The sequence below is a fragment of the Vicugna pacos genome, chromosome 3 (assembly GCF_048564905.1).
Source record: "Vicugna pacos chromosome 3, VicPac4, whole genome shotgun sequence".
NCBI classification, from domain to species: Eukaryota; Metazoa; Chordata; class Mammalia; order Artiodactyla; family Camelidae; genus Vicugna; species Vicugna pacos.
Window position 1 is genome coordinate 68,977,257 of NC_132989.1, and position 26,178 is coordinate 69,003,434.

The 26,178-nt window shown below is 35.0% G+C and overlaps 1 protein-coding gene across 1 annotated transcript in view; it reads left to right on the top strand.

The window, feature by feature from the left end:
• Positions 1-26,178, top strand: part of AP3B1 (adaptor related protein complex 3 subunit beta 1) — a 221,021-nt gene that overhangs the window by 172,487 nt on the left and 22,356 nt on the right. The window contains exons 23-24 of the mRNA XM_072958469.1: positions 14,766-14,997; positions 19,374-19,458. Of these exons, the coding sequence (XP_072814570.1) occupies positions 14,766-14,997; positions 19,374-19,458 (317 nt within the window). The remainder of the gene's footprint in view (positions 1-14,765; positions 14,998-19,373; positions 19,459-26,178) is intronic.

The window sequence follows — 26,178 nt, forward strand, 5'->3', positions numbered from 1 at the left end:
AAATGTCGAGTTTGTCAATGGGTGATCATCCACGGTTTGAAGCTTCATACAGGCCAAGGCAGTGATTCTAAATATGAATTTGAAATTAAGACATTGCTTTGTGACAGAGACATGTTCTGTCCCAGAAAATGTTCAAGTACTGGCTTGTTTTTACTTCTGGGGATTACATCAAACAACTTAGTCACAAGAGCAAATTATAGATAGATTGTGAATACACATTGGGTACTGACAGTTTAGTCTTGCAGTTTCTATCATATCTGATTTGAATTAGAAATTTTCTCAACTTTTTTGAAAAAGGAAGTTTTACATAATTTCATTTGCTAAAACCCATAGATGCACCATCCAACAAGTTTGAATGCCTTGCAAATTGTAGACACTCGGGAAAAGTAGAACAGTTGAAAGGAAACTCTCAGAAATTAGTGTCTGGCTTTTTTTTTTTTAACCTGTTTCTTCTTTAGAAAACAGTACCTTTTAATTATTTTTTTAAAGAATGTTACACATCTGGAGAAGGTTATTCGTTCACCAGTCTTTTAGTACGTGAGTAGGAGGAATCATAACATATATCTTTCTTTAATATTTGACTGGATTGTATGTATTCTGAAACTCACCAAAGTGCTTTTTAAGAGTATATTTGTTTAGATATGTGGCGCAATACTTATTTCAAAAATTCTCAACCAAAAATTGCTGTTATATATCAAGTGGCAGTGGAATGATCTGAGCAGTTGTCTGATTAAACATAAAAGCTACATATCATGGTTGTGTGAAATTTCTCAATTCTCTCAGATCTCCAAGAATAGTTTGGGTAGAAGAGTTAATATAGGTTAAAGTTCTTTACATTCTTTGCAGACTTGATATCTATGGATGAAACTAGTTCTCTTGCTTCTAATAAAAAGCTTTGGAGATTATAGCATTCTTAGTGAAAGTTTTTTTTTTTAACTTGAACATTTCTGTTAATAAACGTGGAGTATCTTCCACGTTATGAACTTCATGGTATGAGCTGCTGCAAATTTAAGAAGTAAGCCATGGTTACAGTTTTGAGGCACATCTTATGGTGTCTTGTAAACAGAAAGGTTTATTTTTTTCTTCAAAGTGTTGTAGATTTAGGAATTCCTGTTCTTGAAATGAAATGACACTGTTTTGGAAAGACCTAACACAAAAGGAAATGGAAAATTGTTTCCTATTGTATGATTGTACCCCTGGGGCTAATTCTTTTTTCTTCAGTATGTTTTGTGAAAGATAATCAAAGCTAACCTATATCAAAGCTTGCTGGCTATCAGACTTTGTGCTTTGAACCAAATTGTTGACTTAATTTTAGGATCCTTTCCCTGGGAGCTAAGTATAGAGAGGAACCCTAAGCATCCACTGCTGTCTCCTAGTGGAGTAGAGTCTAAAATTAGAGGAACAGAGGGCAGAAATAATTTAGTAGAACAGCAGAATAGGAGTTAATGTTCGATTTTGCCATAAGTTGGATGGAAGTTATTAACTCAAGTAGCAGTGGGTGGTAGGATTACATTAATGCGCTGGAAATCTTGGAATGACTTAGTTATGACTCCTTTCCTGTTTGCATGGTATCTTCTTCAGTAAACTCTTAGAGGAAACAAGCAAGGGGTACCACAACTCAGTAAGAAGGTGGGTGGGCGACAGAACTGGTCCCATGTTCTTGAAGAGTTGGATTTATTTCTGGACATCAACCTTTTTTTTTAAGCAATGCATCATTCTCCATCCAACAAATGCCTGCCATAGCCAATAATATGTTGGCATGTCCATTTTCGGCTTGTAGTACAAAATAAATGAAAGCCAAGGACATTACAATTGGAAAGGAAGGAGAACTATTATTTAAAAGGCTTTTAAATGATGTCACTATATATTCTTTTAACAACATCCTCTAAAAGCCTTTGAAAAAATAGTCCCTTCCTCCCTCAGTGGTTAACAAAGACCATGCTAGAGACTGCTCTTTAAAAGGCTGTTAAATGGTGATACTATATTTTTTAACATCAACATCATTTAGAAACCTTTTAGAAAACAGTCCTCTTCACCCACAACTATCAGAGAGAAAAAAAAAAAGGACATGGGGGAAGGGATTACTTTTTTAAAGGCCTTTGGATGGTACTATCAGTAAATACAGCAATATTGTTTTAAAAGCCCTTCTCCAATGGTGATTCAGCTTTTTGATATGTACTTTTAACCTCAGGACCCTATGTTATCTGACAGATTGGCATTTTGACATTGACTGAAAACACAATTTACTAATAATCCCAATAGTGGCATTTATTGAACAGCTGAAAAATCAATTTCACATATACAATCTCATTTTATCCTCAGAATAACTCAGTGAAGCAGACAGAATGTGTATAATTAGCCCCATTTTACAGAAGACAAAAAAGGAAGCTAAGTGAGGTTGTAGTTTAGATAAGTTCTCCCTACTAATATATGGCTGAGTTGACACCATAACCCAGGGCTCCTGACATGGTCTGCACCCCATCTGGCTGCCCCTTTACCTTTGTTACTTTAAAAAATTTTTTTTAGTGATATTCTTCCTTGCTCTCTTCAGCATGTCCAAACACCAAGCGTTAATTCCTTATAATTTGTATGAAAGTGGGATTCTGTAGTTTCAGTACTGAAGGTAGAAGTCTTATTAATACTGTAATCCTGATGAAGTTAAGTGTAAAATCCCAGTAGTCTTCCTATGACATTATGGCGTTCAGACTTACCTTGAGATTCCTCATCGCATCATAAATGATGTGTGTTTATGAAATTATCACTTGAAATCCACTTTCAGATACCTAGTTTATTAAATTACTGATATTTTAAAGATCTAATCTCATTTTATTGATTTGATTTGGAAAGTTACTGTGTTGACTAAGGATACTGATTCATAATTAAGATCATATTAAAAAATTTCCTCACTTATTAATCTTTGAAAAAAATAATAAATGCTTGTTCCTCCCACTGCCTGTAATTCTCTGAAGGAGAAGGAAAAAAATCTCCTCATCTGTTTGCATGACTGACCTTTCTTTTCCTTCATCATAAGGAACACTTTTTTGTTCACTGAAAAAGGAATTAGAGATTGCTGCTTGACAGAAATGACACTTAAAAATGTTAAAATTCTAGTCTTGGTTCTGCCACTTGTGCTAGTAAACATGGTCTTTATGATAATTAAAGAAGAGTACTTTCATCTACGAAACACTTTCATATGCAGGCTGATTCCTTACAAAATAATCCTATGAATTAGATAGTATTACCCTTTATTTTACAAATTCAAGCTCAGAGAAGTTAAATGATTTTCTTCTCATCAATAACTTGAAGATCTTCTAACTTAAACTTTAGTGTTTTCTCTCTTACCACTGCCAACATTAACTCTGTCTGACAGGAAGCCATAGCCTTTCTTGCTTCTGAAGAGAAATGTTTCATATGATGAACATAGAAAGAGCCTGAGAACACGTGGACCAGTACAGGGTACAAGCACCTAGACCCTAAACCTAGGTCTTGATCCAGAAAAATTTATACTCAGGTGACTTGACTGAAAAGAAAGCTGGGTTATCAGAGGCTTTGCTACCATAGGCATGGGCTCCAAAGACCCAAAGGTTCCTGTGTGGTAAATCATGGTCTTCTCCCCAACCCTGCCTCTGCACTGAAGAACTCAAAGTTTTTATGTACAGATTGGAAAAACACATATATAAATATATGTGTGTTTATGTGTGCGATCTCTGTGCTCTCAGAGGACCCATTTCCCCAAACTGGTCCTCTTTCGGGAATTCCTCAACAACTTCCAGTTGGTCTGGCTGGCACCTATGATGGAAAAAGAATCCCTTTCTTCTTTGTCAGATTCAAAGAAAGCATCCCTGGAGAGAGCTGTTACTTAAAATTAAAATAGTGGTAATAAAACTGCCTTTCCAATTTATACGTCAACTGAGACATACTTCTTTTCCTTCCTCTAGGACTTTATCTAGATGAGGACCACATCCCTCTGTCCCCTAAGTTACAACGCATTTGAGTGCGAGCAGCATGGCCGGTTTTTAGATGCCATGGCCCCATCTGTGAAATGTGTGGAACGGCTACCAATTTCCCTCACGTCCTTTTACTAAGTACTATTATATAGCCTGGCTTTTCTCTGAAAATCTCCCTTTGTATTTTGCTGTCTTCTAGCAGATATGCTCAGCTTGACCTCATTCAGAATGCTCTGGAATTCTGTCTTTGACTAAATTATTATTACCAGCAAGATGGCTTGTGTGAGGTTCCAAATGTCACATCTAGGCCATTCCCTTTTCATCCTCACACTCCTTCCTCTTATGAAGCCCATTCCATCTTGCTATACACTCCTCCTTTCCTTGTCATTCTCATCTTGGACCTCTTAATCACTTACCCACATTCAGTGAAGATCTTGGCATCTTCCACATAATCTCTTTAACCCACCGTCATCCTGGGAGATCTCCCTGTGCATATTAGCGACCTGTGTAATATGTAACCTCACAGACTCTTGAGCTGTTCAGTTCAGGTAACTTTGACCTGTACTAAATTTCAGCCACACACTCTTCTATTTCAACTCTGAAATCATTTCTTCCTCCCTTACTTGTGCCTGTCTAATTCCTCACGCCCTTCACTCCTCCAGATTTTCTTTTATTTTCTTTTAGCCTAGATTTACAACAACCCCAAAAGATAGGTGACAGTTTTCCCATTTCATAGATGTGAAAATTGAGGTCCCTAGAGTATAACTTATTTAGTGCCATAGGGTTAGTAAGTTGCAGAACCAGAGTTTCAGCTCTTCGGTCTGGCTTCAAAGCCCAACACTTTCCACCATGCCTTACTGAGCATATAAGGGCATTATACTTTAAGAGAATTGTTTTTACAGGATCCTGTGGTATGGATTGGAGTGGATGGAATCTAAAGACAGGGAAGCTGATTTGAATGGGCAAGCAGAAGGAAGAGAGGAGGAAGAGATTGGAAGGGACACCAAATTGTTAATTATGGTTGAAACAGGGGATTTTACTTATATTTCCATACTGTTTGAAATTGTTTTCAATAAACATGCAGTTCTTTTGCAGTTTTAAACTTTAAAAAATTTTAAATGTTTTAAGTCTCATTGATCACCTGAACTAAACTTGTGGTAGATGACAGAACAGAAGAAAATGAATACAAGAGACATCAAACTTCTCAAGTGATTGTTGGAGAGAAATAAGGATGTCAAAGATAATGCCAAGGGGGAAGAGTATAGCTCAAAGTGTTGAGCACATGCTTAGCATGCACGAGGTTCTGGGTGCAATCCCCAGCACCTCCTCTAAAAATAAATATATAAACCTAATTGCCTCCTACCCCCATCAAAAAAAAAAAAAAAGATAATGCCAAGATTCTGAGCTTGGATGCAGTGGAAGAGAACACTAACATTTTCTTTTTTATGTTATGTCATTGATATTATCAGTGAGAAAGCAGTAGAACTACTAAGATCAAGTGACTATAACATCTATCAAGTAACAGCACATAACTGGTTTGTGTTTATGTGAAATGTTCTGGTTCTGATGAAATTCGTTGTAAGCAGTTATGGGAACCTTTCTGCTAAACACTTTGGAAACCAGATTGTTTTGTTATTATTAGCACTCTTAAACCAAAAGTCAGAAAAGAAATATAAAAAAGAATAGTAGAAGGTATCTAAGAATAGTATAGCATATCTGTATCCATAGTTCTGGAACTATTTTTTCCATAAAAGTGGTAAATAAAAGGGTATAAACATCACTATGGTTTTCAGATTTGTAAAAAACAATGTACTGACAGGGAGGCTTATAGATTTACCTTTGGGGAGGGGAAAGAACAGGATGTTATTATAAAGTAATTTCCTCCTCATCTCAGCATCAATGGAAATTGAATACATCCTATACAGGGGTCAGCAAACTTTTCATAAAGGGCCAAGTAGTAAATATTTTCAGCTTTGCAGACCACAGCCACTCAGCTCTGCCAATGTAGTCAAGCAGCCAGAGGCAGTATAGCAGTGAATAAAGGTGTGTGTGCACCAGTAAACCTCCATTTGTGAACATTGAATTAGAATTTCATATAATTTTCGTGTCACAAAAATGTTTTTCCTTTTTTTTTTCAACCATTTAAAAAATGTAAAAACTATGCTTAGCTCACAGACTGTGCAAAAACAAGCAGTGGACTGGATTTGGTCCACAGATGGAGTTTGCTGGCACCTGCTTAACACCATGAATGAAGTAAGATTCTCATTAACTGTTGATAACATACTCAGATCTTTCTGCAAATATATTTAATACTATATATTGATTATTACCAAAATAAGAGGTGAAAAGAGTCTCGTGTTTTTCATAGTATATACTGATTACTAAAATAAAATATGAGGAATTGACCATTACTTTCTAGAATAACTGAATCAAGATATATAAGGAGAAAATGTTATCCTTAGAATTATAAACCTTTTATTTAAAGTAACATCTGATGGAAGACTGAAATATATTTCTTTGAGTCTGTGCTTATAGTTCTAGCTAACAGTTAAGCACATTTGCCCTTTGCTTTTTTAAAATCCTATACCCAGTACTAGACTCAATACTATGGACTAAAGGTAAAATAGGTTCACTTTCTACAGTTTACTGGGTAAGTAAGACAGTACAGTAGCTTTCTGCATTATAGTTCTTCTCAGCTGAGTTATACACTGGTTTAAAAAGTGCTAGTGTTCAAGCTGAAACTGTATCTCTGTTTATGGCTATTTTCTGGTCATTTTTATAGATCGTGTATCTAAATAGATAAGTGCTGTAAAAGAAGACAAACACAACTGGATACAAAGAGAGCAGTTTATATACTGCAGAACCTCGTGTTTTTGAAGTCCAAAACCAGAATAGATTGAATAATAGTTAAAAATGATTAAGCAGCTAAATGTGGATTAAAGCAGAAAAGACTGGAAAACATTGTTTTCATAAAGCTTTACATGCAAGTGTCATCTCTGAAATAGTAGCGCACATGTTGAACAAGGTTGATTCCTAGGCCCTTACTTGATACTCCATGTTTTATTTTTCAGTTCTTATTTAAATTTTATAATTCAATCATTCTGAACAGCTATGTTTAAAAGAAGTTTTACAACTTTAATCTTAATAATCTCAAAAAAAAGCAGACATGCTATGTCATAAAATAACTATTAGTGACTAGTTTGTATCCTATAAATCTAACTTGAGTTGATAATATGGTCCATTACCAGCTAACTGCACAGAGTATTTTTCATTTTACACTCTTCAGTTACTTTTTAGTGAAGTGTTAAAAAATATGAAGCTTTTCTCCTCTCTAAAATTGCACGCTGTCTGTCTGTTATTAGGGAGATAACAGCTCTTATAAATGTTTCAGTAAGCGCTAAGTAGACAGTTATGTGCACTCTCATTCCACGCTTATTTGCTTACTGTAATAAACTGATAAAATATGTGTGGTTTGTCTCTGTGTATCTACAGGCATCAGGAGTCACATAGATTTCCTTTAGAAATAATGTTGTGTCTGCAGAATTGATTGGTTATTTTCATAAACCATCTAAAGGTACACAAACGGCTTTTATTATTTAAACATATGCTGTGTAAAGATTTGTAGAGGGTTATCTCATTGTTACTTGACGCTTTTTGTTCTGTTAACTCTAGGAGGAGGCTTTTTATTTTAGAGTTATTGCAGTTCCTGAACTAATTACCTCCTCAGGAATCGTAGTGAGGATAACCCATGTCATTTGTTTATAATGCAGCTAGATTTTTAATTCTTTGAACATTAGTAGGTAAATAATTAAATCAAGACTAATGTTTTTGAGTGTTGCCTTTCATACTATCCTGTTTATACAAATTTTAATATTTAATGGGAAATAATGCTTTTACCTAAAACTAGATATTTTAAGAATTAGTGTTGGTATCATAGAAGTCCTTCCACTTAATAAGTTGTTCTTTATGTGTGCCTTTAAGAAATGTGGTATTTTTTCATTTGTGTACAATGGTATGTGATAGAAAATTTCTAGTCAAGTCATATCCTAAAGCCAATAAATATTAATATTGATAACCTCCCCTTATCGCCACAGGATGCTCCTTGTAAGAGTGTAGTATTCTTAGGAAAAGTGTTGTAATTGAGCACTCAGCATCGAATAAAGTATAATTATGACCAACACTAGTGGTACATTATCTGCAAATCTCTATAATCGTTTAAAGCAGTAAAACTATGCTGTGAATTCTGAAAACGGGTGAAATTGTGTTTTGTAAATTGAACATAAAAGTGGGAAATAAATGGAGAGACAGATAATAAACCTAATAAACAAGCAAATTATATACGTTGTGTTAGAGAAGGTGTTAAGTAGCTATGGAAAAAGGAAAAGGGGAATCAGAAGGAAAAGATGCAAATGGGTTAAACCTCGTGAAGAAAGTAACATTGAGTGGAGAGCCGGGCATTTGGAGAAAGTGCATTCCAGGAAGAGGGAACCCGGGCCGAGGGCCTGGGTGGGAAGTTTGCTGGTGTGTACAAGGAGCAGCGAGAACGGTGGGGGGCCTGGGGTGGAGTGAGTCGTGGGTTCAAAAGTAATAGGAAATGAGGCCAAAAAAACTAGACGGGGCCAGGCCATATGGGGCCTCAGAGGCCTTTATAAGTAGTTTCAGCTTTTACTCTCAGTGGAATTGGGAGCCATTGGAGGGTTTTGAACCGAGTGACATGATGTAACTTTAATTGACGGCTATGTGCTGGCTGCTATGTTCAGTGTGTGCTCCGTAGGGTGCAGGAGTAGAAGCAAGGAGACCAATTAGAAGGCTGTAGGAATAATCCAGATGGGAGATGGGCATGCTCAGACCAGGATGTAACACTAGAGGCAATGGGAAGTGGTCAGATTTTACTGAGTTCATTCAGGTGACTATGGGTTCCTCCCCTGACCTCCCCCTCAGGTGCCAGCTGTGACTTTTGTGTCCTCTTGGTCTCCTAAGCCTGTCTCTGTCCTGGCCTTTATCACACTGGCTTATTTCCTTAGTTCTCCCCGGCTAAACAGTAAACTCTTTGAGGATCAGGGTCCTGTCTTTGTCTCTGAATCACAGTCCTTAATACAGTGGTTGGCACAGCTAACTCATAAATGTTAGTTTGAGAGAGTGAATTAACAAGTTAATGATTGGTAGTTACTTTGTGTTTGAAATAGTGGTGATCTTACTGGACAGGGAGCTCTGGAATACCTGATTCTCAGACAAGATCACCTTTGTCCCCAAGATACCCATGAGAGATACAGAAGTCAGAGAACAAAGGCAGGCAGAGTGATACTTTATTATTAGCAGTTTTACTCTCTAACCTCAATGTAGGACTCCAGTGAGCAGCATGGCCACATCAAGGCAGGTAGGACTGAGTAGCCTTGAACCAAAGCAGACTCTTAGGCTGAACCATAAGAACTGCTTATTCCACTCTTTTTCTTTTCCCTCTCTTTATTCTATTTTTTGAGGTATAATTGATGTACAGTATTACATGTTTCAAATCAGCAACATAGTGATTCATAATTTTTAATGGTCATACTCCGTTTATTGTTACTGTAAAATGTTGGCTGTATTGCCTGTGTTACACAGTATATCCGTGTAGCTTATTTATTTTACACATAGTCGTTTCTACTTCCTAATAATCCCCTACCCCCATCTTTCCCCTTCACCCTTCCCTCTCCTTACTAGTTACTAACCACTTACTAACCATTAGTTTGTTCTCTCTGTGAGTCTGCTTCTTTTGTAATAGTCACAGTTTGTTTATTTTTTAGATTCTACATATAAGTGATATCATGCAGTATTTGTCTTTCTCTGTCTGACTTAGTTCACGTAGCATGATACCCTCCAAGTCCTTCCATGTTGTTGCAAATAGCAAAATTTCATTCCTTTTATGGCTAAGTAATATTCCATTATATATATATATCACGTCTTCCTTATCCATTCATCTGTTGATGGACACTTGGGTTGCTTCCATATCTTGGCAATTATAAATAATGCTGCTATGAACATTGAAGTGTATATATTTTTTTGAATTAGTGTTTTGAGTTTTTTGGATATATATACCCAGAAGTGGAACTGCTGGGCGATATGATAGTTTTATTTTTAGTTTTTTGAGAAACCTTATACTGTATTCCGCAGTGGCTGCACCAATTTACATTCCCACCAACAGCATACAAGGGTTCCCTTTTCTCCGCATCCTCAGTGCTTGTTATCTGTGAGTTTTTTGATGATAGCCATTCTGACAGGTATGAGATGATACCTCTTTGTGGTTTTAATTTGCATTTTGTTGATAATTGATGATATTGAACATCTTTTCATGTGCCTGTTAGCCATCTGTATGTCTTCTTTGAAAAAATGTCTATTCAGATCTTTTGCCCATTTTTTTAATTGGGTTGTTTGGGTTTTTGGTTTGGGGGAGGTTTTGTTTTTGTTTTTGATGTTGAGTTGTATGAGCTGTTTATATATTTTGGATATTAAACTCTTATTGGTCATGTCATTTGCAAATATTTTTCCCATTCAGTAGGTTTTCTTTCATTTTGTTGATGGTTTCCTTTGCTGTGGAAATTCTTTTAAGTTTAATTAGGTCCCATTTGTTTATTTTTACTTTATTTCCTTGCTCTAATTCATCTCTTTTGACCTATAGAATTGGTAGGTTCAATCTAATCAGAGGCCATCCCTGAGTCTCACCTTTTACATGTCTACTAAGGCTTTAAGAAAAGGAGTGAGAAAGCACATTCTCCCATTGCGACTTTATTCCTCAATTCTTCCCATTAGTGTCCTGAAATCTAACTAATCCTGATCAGTATTTGAGTGGGGAAGTTAAATGGTAGAAACCCAATCTGAATTAGCTTAAGCAAAAAAAAAAAAAAAAAAAAAGGGAAGTTTCAGGAGGGAATGTTAGAGTATTTCACAGAAAACCAAGCTTCAGGAATGGTAGGAATGTGTCAGCCTCAAGAACCATCCAAACCAAAGATAATGACAAGACTCTCTGTGTCTCACCTGTGCTTTGCTTTATTTCTTGCTGAGCAGTTTGTCGAGAAATGTGGCCACAGACATTAGAGGTTGGGGGGGTGGTGATTAGGTTTATTTGTTTAACTATTTTTTTAAATGGAGGTACTGGGGATTGAACCCAGAACATCTTGCATGTTAAGCATGAGATCTACTGCTTGAGCTATACCCTCCCCCCAGGTTTTGAATCTCAGAGTTTTAGCCACTTGAGAGAGACTAGCTCAACGTCCCAAGTCCCAAATCCAGATATCCTAGGAAAGGGACTCATTGGGCTGGGTGTCCATTCCTGAACCAGGTAACTATGGCCAGGTCATGAGGTGGCATGAGAATCCTGCCAGCTCCATCAAGAACTGAATGTGTGACGGTTCCCAGAAGATGGTAGGATGTCTTGAGCAGACAGTCTCATACCTATCCACTGCAGGGTGAAACACTGGGGAGAAACTCGCTCCTTCAAAAGATCAGCACTTAGTCTTGGACCAGTTAAAGGCAACCCTGAAACACTGAATTCTTACTCCTCAGTGTTATAAAACTTACTTTGTTGTCACCTGTCAGAACACATCATGATAAATCATAAACTCATAGAAACAATTAGCTAGGTTATAACATCAACTTTAAATTAAAAAGAAAAAAGTAGCTGCTACTGTGTAAAGCAGTATTCTCGTTAGCAAAGTGCACTAGCCCAGGTGGTGCCGTTATATAGATTCCAAAAAGGCACCCCTGAATGTAAGCTGGATTTTTAGCTCAGTTGCCACTGCACAGCTATATGATAGTCCTACTAAGTGTTAATTTAGCTATTGGAGTAAGTGGATGTGGGAATTGTTGAGTGACCTAAAAAATGGGTGTTAATAACTACGAAGGGAATGAGATGTTAACTGACTTGCAGTCTAACACATCAGCCTGAGATAGTTCCATGGACACAAGACTCCTGTGTCAAAGACAAAGGACGGTTTATTACAGCAATAGCGGTAGCCAGGATAACGTCATTCGCGCCACTTCTCTGAGCCCCAGTTTTCCCAGTGGCATGATGAAGGCCAGGTAATGACTGCACATGCAGTGTGTTACTTTAGAGGAGCAGGTCCTTAGTATGGATGATCCCAATCTTTTGTAAGGGTCTGTTGGCAAACCTCTCCAACCATTTTGCCAGGAGGGAGGCACTTACCTGTTTCCAAAGACTGTTTGCTCTCTACATCCTTGAAGAGATTTTCAAGAGCAAAGTTGTTAATGCCTTTGCTCAGAAGATGTGCAGAGATGTGAGAGATCTGTGGAGACCTGTTCCCCAGCAAGAGGAGGGGAGGGGAGAAAGAAGGATGTAACACTTGTGCCCTTAGATCAAGGTTCAGCAAACATTTTCTGTAAAGGGTCCAGATAACAAATACGTTAGGCATTGGAACTACTCAGCTCTTCCATTGTAGAACAAAATAGCAACCATCCACAAAATATCAATGAATGACAATGACTGTGTTTCAATAAAATTTTATAAAACAGGCAGCAGATCAGATTTGCATTGTGGGCTATGGTTTGCTGACCCCTTCCCAAGATGATGTGTTTTGTTCAAACTTGTTCAGTATCTACCTTTTTTCTTAACTCAAATCCTCATTTTCGCAGCCCAAATCTAGGCCATTCTATAATTAATTTACCTTTTATCTGTTTTTTTAACATTTAATAAAATTATTGTTATTTATAAAATGTGAAAGCAGAAAAGCCATTCACAGTATTTAGCATCTTAGAAAATTAGTAGCCACAGATCATATATGTGTTTCTGGAATATAGGTAACTAATCTGATGCACAAAATGTTGAACTAAAATCTCACTTTCTTGTCAGGATTAATTATATTACATATGGAAATTGTTAAATGATTTATGGAACCTACTGGTTTTATTGAACAAAATGTCACCTGTGTAGTTTAGATATTGAAGGAAGTTCACTAAATATGACTTGTATGAATTTAGAAAATAGGTGAAAAAAAAATCAAACATTTTCAGTCAGCTTCTTTCTGTAGTTAAAAAAAAGCGTATGTTATTAACACAACGTGCCATTTATGACCTGTTTATCATGGAAGAAAACATTAACCTCTGTGCATTATCATAGATAAGCTTTGAGGATTGTCAGTGAGGACCTTCTTTAGATATTGACTTCATTAGAGAGTGCTCCTTGAACTTGGCTGAGTGTGGAAAGACTGAGTGGAGTTACCTGTTTTTCTTCCTTTGCACATCCCTTAGCATCATTTTAACTATTGTAATAAAGGTACAGACTTTTAAGGCAAAGTAGGAAAAACCAAATATTTGGACCACGTGTCTCGGGATTGGATTGATAGAATCAATAAACCAAGACACGTTGATTGCTCTTAAATGACGTCAGGCATACCTTCTGGGAACCTTCTGTGATGTTTCGAGTGCTAATTCCTGGCTGCTTGCGGTCCAGACACCTGCTCTCTGCTTTTCTCATGGAGCTCCACACTTGCCTCTCTCTAGGTTTATCATTTTGTATATATGATATTTAACTCTGGGGCTTTTGTTAATGAGTCTTAAATTACCAATATTAAGTTTTTCACATCATCAGGTGTCAGAGGCATAGTGAACATGTTGATAGGTTAATATGTACTCTCACAATTATAATAGAAAACCTAGTTGGACAGGGGGCACTTGTGAGGAAGAAATCTTGATTAGGCCTATTTAATTATAAATTGATGTTTTTTTCTTTTGAAGCTTGCGCATGGCAGGTCAAGCCACATGCAGGACTTTGAATGGAAAGATAGCCACCATATGACTTTAGAACAGATTGTGTTTCTCCACTTAATATGCTGCCTCTGATTCCACTTACAATTGAATTTAACAAAGAGTCTAAAACTCAGTGGAAGGATAAACAGATGGTTAACCAGGAAAATTTTGGGGGGTCAGGGGGTGGTGGAAGAATGAGGGATGGGATGCTTTGTTTGTTTTACCAAACAATCAAATCATATTGCAGGGCTGTAAGAAATGAAACAATGTGGTATTGGTTTAACAGCTCAATCAAGATTCCAAAATATCTCCAGGTACATAAATAATTGGAATGTGTGCATTTACAAATCATTGAGGAAAATCTAATTATTAAATCAGACAATTTGATAAGTATTCGGAGAAAAATAATTAAATATAGAGTCAATGTTCTTAAATCAGTTCCTCACGAATTAAAAAAATCAGAACCATGAAAGCTCTAGAAGAAAATGTAAATGAATAGTTATCTGATCTCAAAGTAGGGAAGATGTTTTTAAATCATTAAAGCAAAGGAAGAAACCACCTTTAAAAAGGAAAGTTAAAGTGAAAGAAATACAATGTAAAAAAAGTTAAAGGAGTCAGGACTGGAAATGAAGGTATAAGATGTTCGTTATCGGCAGATGATACTATCTTACAGTTTGAAAGCCCAAGATAATCAATGGACAAATTATAATTAATAAGAAAATTGGCAAAATGTCCAAATATAGTGTACCTGGAAAGAAAACAAAAAAGTTTATAACCTCTTTTAAAAAATGAATATATTTATATAAGTGAGATTATTCTCTTATTAGATTATCAAAATATTTTGATATATGCCTGCCGAGTACAGAACTTTAATACCGTTTCAAAGACTTACTTTCATTTCTGTATGATTTCTGACTTTATATTTATGTGTATGATATGCTACTAATATCTGTGATTGTGGTTTATAAAATACTTTAGGGAAAACAGGAGTTAAATGTTATGAATTTTTACATATTTTTAAGAGAATTAATAACTATTCACTAATTCATTTTTTCTTTTTCTTGTTCCAATGTGCAATAGGTCAGTACTCCTGTCTTTGTACCAGTGAAAACTCACGTGCTGCTTCATCGGATGAGTGGAAAAGGACTAGCTGCTCATTATTTCTTTCCAAGACAGCCTTGCATTTTTGGTGATAAGATGGTCTCCGTGCAAATAACATTGAACAATACCACTGATCAAAAGATAGAAAATATCCACATAGGGGAAAAAAAACTTCCAACGGGCATGCAAATGCATGTTTTTAATCCAATAGGTAAATATTAATTCTCACTTAAAACTTTAACTATATTTGATAATTAAATGTGTTCGTTTTAAAAGTAAAGTAGCACCAAAGTAAATAAAGAAATAGAAGTAAAGTAGAATATCAGCTGTTAGCAAACTCAGTTTATATGAGTTTTTCCTTTTTAAACCGAATTTATCATACAAGGTAAATATATTGCTTTGCCCTTAACAAATCAGGTGCAAGCAATGATAATACCAGTGCTGATGAAAGAATGGGTCTGGAGGATCAAAACTGCCTCCATGTTCTCCTCTCCGCATCACCTTCCCCCTGCCTCCCTTCCTGGTCAGCTTCGTGCCCTGCATGATTTTAGTCTGCCTTTTGACTACAGCACCTCCCATCTCTCTCCTTCCCTGTTCCCATCACATTCCGTAGACTGACAAGTGAAGGGAGTGGAGACTGAGAGGGTGTATACTATTCTGCTTGTCTCCCTTTCCGTACATCAAAGGCAGAAGAGCCCACAGAATGTTGCTGGTATTTTCACACATCATATTTTTTAATCTGTTGCCACCATTTTAAAATTATTATTATTTTTTGACATTAAAGGACAAATCCAGAAATCTCACTTCATGTATAAAGCACAAGATTACAGTGACCCAGGTGCTTTATTCCTACATGCAGCACAGCTTTCCAGGTGCTTTCCAGGCCACCTCAGTGCCCATCACATCACACTGGCTCACCAAGCTGTCATCCCCTTCCATGTTTTAAGTGTTTACCAAAAATACACCTTTAAAACATTAAGTGTAACAATTGTATGGCTTACCTTGAGTTTAAAGTAGTGAAATAATTAGACCGTCTATCTCTGTTCTTTCTGTTTTGTGTAAGTGGTGGCAGTCCTAAGCTTCAGGCAAAATGTCGATTAAAAGTGATATAAGGTTTCTGTCATTGAATCCTTGAAATGTTACAATCAGAAAGCTCCAGGTAGTCCCTTTTTATAATAGTTTAGGTGAGCAAAGCCTTTTGCCCAGGTAACTGTGCCTTCTTTGCTCATTATTTCCTACTATATAACTTCTGTTTTTCTTTATCTTTATCTGAGCTCTTTGACACTGTTGAATTCTTTCCCAAGGTTTTCATGAGTCATTCAGTAAAGGAAGTCATTCTTTGCATTATATTTTCCACGAAGGAATAAAACAATTCCTAACAGATGAAATATGGTAGACTTTTATAAGCAACCAAAGTAGAGAGAAGTAAAGTAAATTGATTTCAGAAACCACTTAATACACTTTATAAAAATGATTTGGTAATTAAGATGCCATTTAAAGAATACAGAGTGTCCTGATTTTTATTTAATTATTTTGTGAAGTTAATATATTGCTAAGGTATTAAAGAATATCCCAATTTGTGTTCTTTTTTATTATTTGAAATCCAGCTTTTTTTTAACCTAGTTAAAAAATTAGTTTAGTTTAAAAAGTGTCAAGCAGCTGATATATGAATTGTCTGAAGGTTGAAAATGTTATCCAAAGGTTAAAACAGTAGAACAGTATTAACATTGCTTTGAGCTGGCATAATGAGTTGATGAGTTGACCTTTTGTTGGCCTGTGTAGAATAGAAGAAATAAATATAATAAATTTCATAGTATGGCCTTAACACCAAAATAAAATATGAATATATACCATTGCCTCAGTACTTGTAATCGGCTTTCTTTTCTTTCCTTTCCTCTTCTTTTTTTTCCTCCTCATTTCTTTTCTTTTCTTCTCTTTGGCAGATGTTTTGACTGTAATGTTTCTTTCATTTTGTTGGCATTTATTGAATACCCTCAATACACAGTTCTTTCCCTGCAGTATATGTTTGTATGTCATACCACCTAGTCTCTTTCATCAGCAGATAACAGTAGAGTTACAGAGTGTGATGAACCTTAACTAGTCCTCCAAAAAGACCTAAGAATGCAACAAAGAACAAATACTGCATTTTAATGTTTTTGTGAAATAAGGGAAGTAAGATACTTGTTTTATTTAATAAGCACATATGTGCATGTTAAGGAGTCCAGCAGGTTTCTTATTTGTTACTAATTTGTTCTCTTTTTCTCTATGAGATGACTTTTACCTGGATTTTGCCCTGCCTTTAGCATGAAACTGGATTCCTTGCAAGAGTAGTAGGATTAAAGTGCCCTTTTCCCTAGAGACCCACATCAAAGTAAATGACATCCTGTGTGATTTCATTTTTCATTATTAATGGTGTGATATAATAGAACCAGTGTTTCTCAGCCATTTCTTTATCACCCTCTCGTGTAAATAGCAGTAATCCAGAAGCAGTATCCAAATACAGATACCCGACTGAATAAACTTTCTCGGTGTAGTACATAATGTCTTAGTACGAACGTAGTATGTTAGCACAGTGAGACACTCACACTGTACGTGTAGGAAGTACATGGTAGGAAGGGAAACATTTTACTAACAGAAGTCCACAATTTTAAAAGTTAGGAACCACAAAGTTAACTTACATATACTATACAATCTTTACTCATGTTTTCTTTTTAATTACAGATGAAATGATCAGCCTTCTCCTTTCCAACACTTCAAAAATTATAAAAATCTGTTATATGAATAGTTTTGTGCTGATCACTTTGTTCTTGAAGCATCATATAATCAAACATGCCACTGATCACAAACTGTCCTCCAGAATTAGCATGACACCAAGCTCACAGTTATCTTAAGACTGAGGACGTTACCAAACTGTCAAAGAGTGCTATCAACAAGGCATCTTGAGAACTGTCACTATGTCAAATGACATACAAGGACACACGATGTAGAGAGCTCTCAATCCTGAACACTGGCATGTTTTGGATATGACAGCATTTGCCACCAATGTGTGGCAAAACAAGACCAAACCGCAATATATCTACGGCACAGAAGAAAGCGTTATGGATTCGTTAAAGAATAGCCGTGAGCAATGAGACTGACAGAGCTGTGGACTGATAAGGTGTAGCTTTAGGAGAAATGCAAGAAAACTATCATAGTTACTTATGATAAAGCATATTTGCCAGAGATTAGGTAGCAAGTCTTTGGTACTTACATACCACCCTGGTAAACATTAGGTTTATAAACAAATGAAATTCAAACTGGAATCAGCAAACCAACTAAATAACTAAGCAAGCAAACCAGTAACACTTTAAAATCAGCATCAGACAAGTATCTTCTTGTAATATCTAATCTTCATTGAGCCTTTGAGACATAAAAATACTTCTTAATACCTTAAACTTATCGAATTATTCTTTCCTACCTGTACCATCATTTCTGTTATGGGTAGCATTAAATGGCAAATCATACTTAACCAACAAGCCCTAGGATAGTCACAGTCTACTGGATTAGTGTGTGCTTGCTAAAATATAACCACATCATAATACATAGGCAGAAGAGATAAAGCTAAATATAAAGCTGCTATACAGTACGACTCCAGTTGTACCGAAGACTTTAAGCAAAGGGGAAACCAAAAGTGAATGGTTTTATTTTAAAATAGAATACATATAGATAGATATTTATACTAAATAGGTATATGTTTGAGATCCCTCATTATTCTAATGTACAGCATTACACTTGGACTTTGGAACCATAAGCAGAATAAGATGGTGTTATTGTTTGTCTTGAGTTTTATCATTTCAACTGAAAAACACCGGTATTGTATGTTGAAACAGTTATTTCCCACACTCGATTAGTTGATACATGAAGCTTTAGAAATTACAAATCTACAAAATGGCATTTTATTATTTGTTTTTTGCAAGATAATCTGCTACTAAATTTTCTTTGAGTAACTGAATAATGCAATTAGACTTAACCATTTTGGTTCCTGTAATGCCAGTTGTCTTGGTTAATTCTGAGGACAACAAATTAATTTCTCCTACCAGCTTTGCTTTAATTTGCATGTTTTAAATTTTGAATTTTTTCCAGTGGAAATTTAGAACATCATTTAAAATTGATTTTTTATATCTAGACTAAATATTCCGTAGTTTCATGTACATAATCTCTTAAAAGCACTCAGAGTCTATTAAAGTTATTCCAAACAGGAGTACATTTACTACCTTCTCCCTTTTAATGCCTGTAAGCACAATATTGTGGAACATGAAATTTTTCAGGATGAGATATATTTCTGAAATAAATAGATACAATATGTTCATTAATGTATATGCAGAATTAAGTTGAATTAAATGAAAAAGAAAGTCTTCAAGTGTTCTTCAAGTCTTCTACCTTATAATTTGCTTTAATACTCTTAGTTTAAAATTGTTCTTACAACAATTTGACTATTAAATTTGACTATTTCAACCAAACTACAAACATTACATAAATTTTCAATGTTTGGTTTGCCTGTTTTTCACATCCTCCATGTTTTCATGTTTAAATTATCTTATTTCCTAGAATCTCTTGAGCCTGAGGGATCCATTACTGTTTCAATGGGTATTGACTTTTGTGATTCCACTCAGACTGCCAGTTTCCAGTTGTGGTAAGTTCAATTGTTCATCTGTATTTCATATTACCTTTAAAGGATAGCAGATCAAAAACAAGGCTTTAAACAGCTTTTTCTTTGAGAGACAAAACAGTTAGACACAAATGTGCTTTTCTTGGGCAATGTTTAGACTGCTATGGAATAGTTGTACAAATTGTGTACAATATATGTATTTTTAGTATTTGTTACACAGCTAGCCATTACCGTCTGCCATATGTGGTTGAACTTCATAGTTTGTTGGTTAAAAAAAGAAGCTACTGCTAAATATTTTTTTTGCTTGTCTTAGTTCTGTGCTTTTGGAAAATTTATGAGAAAATTCATGAGGAATCAAAAACTTTAGTAATAGTATTGGCTAGCCTAGAGAAGATATCTTCTGAAACATCTTATATGTTGTCCTGAGACTCTTAAATGGAGAATTATTGATTCTGTCAGTACCAAAAACGCATACATTTTTCCCTTTTTATTTTTAGTTTACAAACTGCTTTCGATAAAATTCAAAAGAGAATATGTATTAGTTGACAGAGGTTTCATAGGTGAATAATATTCAAAAGAGGTTTTCTAGGATTGGGTTTTGTTGTTGTTACTGTTTTCATATGATATTTTATACATTTCTGATGAATCTAAGATATGATTTGTTAGTTTGATTTGCAGTTGCTTTGTTCTTATTTTAACAAGAATTGAGACATTTTATGTATCTAAATTTTAGCTAGCTTCTAATAGAATTTGTTATGATAAAAATCTCCAAGTTTAGGAAATAGACATTTTAAAGTAAATTTATAGGTTAAATATAGTGAACCTTTCTTTTTCATATGCCTTTTCAGTTTACCAGTAATTCAGGCCTAATATTAAACCATTTATTGCTGAGAACCTGCAATGATGAATATAAGCAATGTAGCATAACACATTGATTTTATGCAGATCATCACCTTTATGTTTTGGGAGGTCTGCTATATTAGTGATATATAAAAACTGATTACTTTTCCCAACATTGCCTAGTAATTGTTTATTATTTTTCTATTAGACAACACAGATCAATATTACTGAGCACAAGACTATGAGTAACATCACTCTAAATAGATTTGCCTCCAACACCAGAGGTACATTCATTTTAATGATTTCAACAATGTGAGCCCAATGACAAAGCTTATGCACTAAGTTACGGCAAAAGTAAGAACTAAAAAAATTATTTTTTCTTTTCAGTTTATATCAAAAACCCTTTATATGTAATGAGGTAGGGTTTTATTTTTCTCACTACAAAGATTTTCTCTTTAGTCCTTTAGACAAGATATGCATCTTTTCTTTCACAATTAACTAAATCCCTTTAGGGGTAAATATTTAGGTAGTGTTTGACTTTTAGCACTTTATGGAAAGTGCATATGAATAATTTTTTCTCAATTTCTCTTAAACATTTTAGGAAAATGATGAATTTATTTTAGATAGAATTTATTTAGATAAATTTAGAATTTATTTTAATATTTTAGCTATTACAAGTATTTGCATTAATATGTTTTTCTGTTGTGAAGGCATAAATTAGTAATTTATTTTAGATTTCTATTAAACACATAAGCACACTAGATCAAAAATTATTTTTGTGTGTGTTCCAAAAAGAACACTTTGTCTTGCATCAAATGTAATTGATCCTGAAGCAGTGTAATCACAATTACTCACTTTCTTAATTGGCCTGCCCAAAATCAGAAAATGGAAACCGATCGACACTGTTGAAATCAATAGCTTCATAGTAGTGCTCGTGGGGGTAGGGAGATAGTGGTAATGGGTAGATCAATTGGTCTTAGATGCCAATCACTGACTGTGCCTTTTGCATAGTAAGTAGCACTTTTTGCTTAGTGATGTGCTGTATTAGTCTTAGTAGTTCAATAAGAAGGGAAAAAAAGCAAGAATGGCTGATAATGAATTTTTTCCTCAAAATACATTAATACAAATCAATACATAAAATCATGGGTAATAAGAGCATGTTTGATAAGAAGCCTTCAGAAGTGCTGAGAACATGGACTGTGAGCCTTCCAGGTATACTTCTGTTTATTAAAAAAAAAGGGGACAAGAATAAAATGATCCTACTTTAGCTTCTAGATGAATTTTCTGTATCATTATAGTTATATGATACATATATATAGATAGATAAAACTATTATATATAACTATATAGTTATATGGATACTTGATAAGTATTAATGTCTGGTTTTTTTGCTTTGCATTTTAAATGGTCATCAAATTAAGTCCTTGATTAAATGTATTGAGATTGAAAATGTGTATCATATACATAAATGTTTCTCTCTAAAAGTAGATGCTGTACATAAATAGGTCTCACCCTTGCAATTAGCAGATACTAATGTATTAACTAGTATGAAAAATAGTACATCTTGGCTCAGGTGGAAGGGCTAAGCACTAACATCCACCCCTCTTTTTGCCCCAAATCCATTAAAAAGACAGAAAATACATTCTTTAATAGAGAATGAGCACTAAAAGGGAAAGAGTGCCATTAGCTGACCAGAAATTGTGAAGAATTATTGGCAGTTAGAAAGCAAATGGGAGCAAATAAACAATAACAGAGAAAATAAAAACCACAGAGCAAAACACTCATGGGGGAAAACTACTACAGTGGTAAGAACAAATCTGGCAGAATATCAAACACTGAGCGAACAAGTACAAAGAAAAGTCAGGGTAAGACAGTCTCTGGGAATTAAAGGCCTTCTTCCAGCCCCACCTCCCCAGCCTTGCCCCTGGCCACAGGCAACATACACATTTAGTCAGAGACCTAAGAATTTCCCTGTGAAGAAAGTGAACAAGCACTTGTCTGGTAAGGACTTTTGATGAGAATGTGGGGGCCTGAGGGAACAGCAGGGGTGAGTTTGAAGGAAGGAGGCCAGATGGTCAGAGATGAGATGAAATGCAGTTCTGTCCGAGAGAGTAATATTCTCAAGTGGTCTACTAGGTTTAAAGCCAGTCTTACGTCTTTTGGTGGAAAGATAAGGCCATTGTCTGCCTGCCTCCCAGCTTCATGACTGTGTAACCAGTCATGTCTCACCCACTTAAGAAAACTTCAGGTAGCCCATCAGGGGAGAGGAGAGCAATAGAAATAATACTCACTAACATGTATCAAGCAATTGCTGTGAGCCAGGCACTGTTCTAAACACTTGCATTGTGTGTGTTAGTTTACTTAATTCTCAAAACATTCCTATGAGGTGGGTACTATTATTATCCCATTTTAGAGGTGAGTAAACTAAGGCACAGGAAGAAAACTTGTCTAAAGTCTCATAGCTGATAGGGAGCAGAACTTGTTGTGTGTATCAGTTAAACCTAATCCTTCATTATAAATAAAATGGACAGTTTAGGATGACCAGACTTTTGACAGAAAGCATCAGTTTGAAAGGGAAAGCTCAAAATGACTACAAAGACTCACTGATCATGAAGGGAGCAACAATTTGAGAAAGAGAAGAGATAGCTATAAATTACAACTAATATCTGATTCAAGAGAATACTACATCTGTAAAGCAATAATATATTGCTTACTTCGAGATGGAATAATCAGACAGTTTTAAATGTATTCTTGGAGGTCTAAAAACCTAATGCCAAAAAAAGTTCAGTAGATGGACGATAGGTTGTACAGAGCTGAATACTGACTTAGTGTTCCATAAGAGGGAGTTGCTGAAATTGACTAGAATAGAGGGCAAAAAGGCAGAGATGGACAATATGAAAGAAAAGTTAAAAAAATCAATTTATCTAATGGGAGATCTAGAAGGAAAGAAAAGAGAGAACAAAGAGAAGAAATAATTAAAGAAATAAATTATAGGAAAAAATTTTCCCAAGCAAAGGAAATGTGTAAGCCTTCAGATCGAATGGACCCATCAGAGGCCAAACAGGATGAATACGAATGACCATCAAAAAGACCACATCCGAATAGAATTTTTGGTAAGGAAAATAACCACTCCAGTATCTTCCAAAGTAGAGAAAAACAGCAGCTTACCTAAAAATGAGCAAGAATGTGAATGGAATCAGATTTCTCATCAATACTGTCACCAGTTCTGGTGGCCAGAAGGCAACGAACATGACCTTTAAAATTTTGAGGAAGCCAAATAGACATTTTTCACACAAGCAGAGATTCCATCAATTTACCACCCACAGACCCTTTCTGAAAAGGATTACTCGAAGATACACTATAGTTTTAAAAATAAAGTTTAATCTGAGATGGAGAAAAACAGAACAAAAAATTAAACAAAGAATTCTACCTGTAAAGTCCATCAGTGTGTAAAAACACTTGTTCACACCTAATGTAAAAAATAAATTTTAATAACTTGGAATCAAAATCTTAACATGGACATGTGTGAGGAGGAATGATGGTGTTCTTGTCATGTTTGACAAGAGGATTGACTGATGGCAAAAAGAAGTTTAAATACGGTTTAAAATGTTAAAGCTAACCTCTGAATTAGAAAGTATGATATATTATGACCTCCAAATGACTAGAGGGAAGAAGCAAAGGAACGCTTGAAACTTGACCAGTTTAACAAAGCAGGAGAAGAAAAAAGCATGGTAAATAGAAAACAAAATAAGATGACTGGAAGGTGGCCACAATTACTAGTTATCAGAATTCATGTTAGTAAGGTAAATTCCACTTACACTGAACATGTGAAAACACAATTCAACATATACTGTTTATAAGAACCCCACCTAAAAGAGAATGGCACAGAAAAATTAAGAATAAAAAATTAAATATACATGTGTGTGTATTATCAGACATACAAGTTACCCGTCATCACGTGAATATATCAGAAGCATTCTCCTTTAAGTGAGAAAAGGAAAACCAAGTTACCCTATTTGAACACTATTTCACATTTTTATTTGTTTGCTTTAGAACTTATTTATTCAAATCTGTGTTACAATCATGATCTTAAAGTCTTCCATCACAGAAATGTTTCTTTCTTCTAGCAGTTCTAACAGATTCACTTTATATTTTTGTTGTTACCATTTCACATTTTAATGGAAGTTCTAACCAATTCAGAAAGACAAGTAAAAATAGAGGTATTAATTTTAGAAAGAAGGATGCAAAATTATCATATTTATTCAATGTGTAATTATCAATCCACAGAGTCTTGGAATCAACAGAAAATCTTTTATTCAAACTGATGAGTTTAGGAAGGTGGTACAAATCCTTATATAAAAATCATTAACATTTCCATATAAAATATTATGAATGAAATTCTATTTACAAGAACAACAAAAAGAATAAATTGACAAGAAATATATGATACCTATATGAAAACTTTTTAGAAACCTGAGACTTTCCTGAGGGCCATAAAAAGAAGATATAAATAAAATAATAAGTATACTCTGTTCCCAAATGGGAGATAGTACTGTCCCTCAAATTAATCTTGAAGTTCAGTGCGATTCTAGGCTAAATTCCAGTAGACTTTTTCAAAGAGGTTGACAGATTTCTAAAGTTCAACTGGAAAAGAGGATGAAAAAAGCCTATTTTAGTAATAACTTCAAAATATTCTTTAAAGTCACAGGAGTATTTTTACTCAGTGTAATTGGCTATTGGCACAGGAATCAGTGAAACAAAACAATTTAGAAATTCAGAAATTTTGTTTATCATAAAGGTGACATTTCAAATCAGTGGGAAAGAATGGACCATTCAGTAAATGGTGTGAGGAACATACCCTCCTCACATAGATTATTCCAGAATAAAGTCTAAATGGATTTATGATTTAATCATAAAATATGAATGTGTTTAGAAATAATATAGACAAATATTTTCATACTCTCTGGGGGCAACAGTAAAGCAAGACACAGTATCCAGAAAGATACAGAGAAAAATGGACAGGTTTGGCTATTAAAAATTTTGCACTTCCCTACAAAGAAGGAAAAATAGATACCATAACAGGTAAGAGATAGTGAGATAATATTACAGCATATTTAGCAGACAAAAGTTTAGTACCAGAATATATAAAGAACTCTCACAATCAATAAAAAGGACTCTAATATAAAAGTGGAGGAAGGTTGAGAATAATAGTTCATTTACAAGAAAAGAAAATGTAAATGGCCAGTAGCCATAATATATCCAACACCAATAGTAGACAGGGAAATAATCATTTCATCCATCAGATTTGCAAAATTTTTAGATAATTTTCATATCTGACAAGGAAGATACAGAAAAACATGTATTCTTTCTTGTATATTGTTTGTGGGACTTCAAGTTAGCACCCCCTTTTTTTAGGGTAGTTTGGCAAGATCTGTCAAAATGCTAAGTATTCATACTCTTCAACTTAGCTGTTTCATTTTTAGGGTTTCAAGCTTGAGGAAGTACTGGGGCTTGTGCTGAAGAAATAGATCTATCCAAGGGTATTAATTAGGCATTGTTTGTAATAGGAAACATTTGCAAATTCAAATTGATGGGGAATTGCTTAAGTTAATTATGATACATCCCTATTATGTATGTAGGTTTTGAGTATCTACTATGCATTAAGCACTATACTAAGTTATGTTGTTTCATTTACTCATTAAAACTAGCTAGCAAGGTAAGTGCCATTTTTCTCACTTCATAAGGAAACTTGAGTCACACAATGGTTAGACTACCTGTCCATTTCTCTTACCTAGAAAATGGATCGAGTTGGATTCTAGGAGTCTGTGAAATGAGATTATATGTAGTAAAAGTATATGCATTACAGTTACATGTAGAACAAATAGAATCTTTTCCTACGTTAAA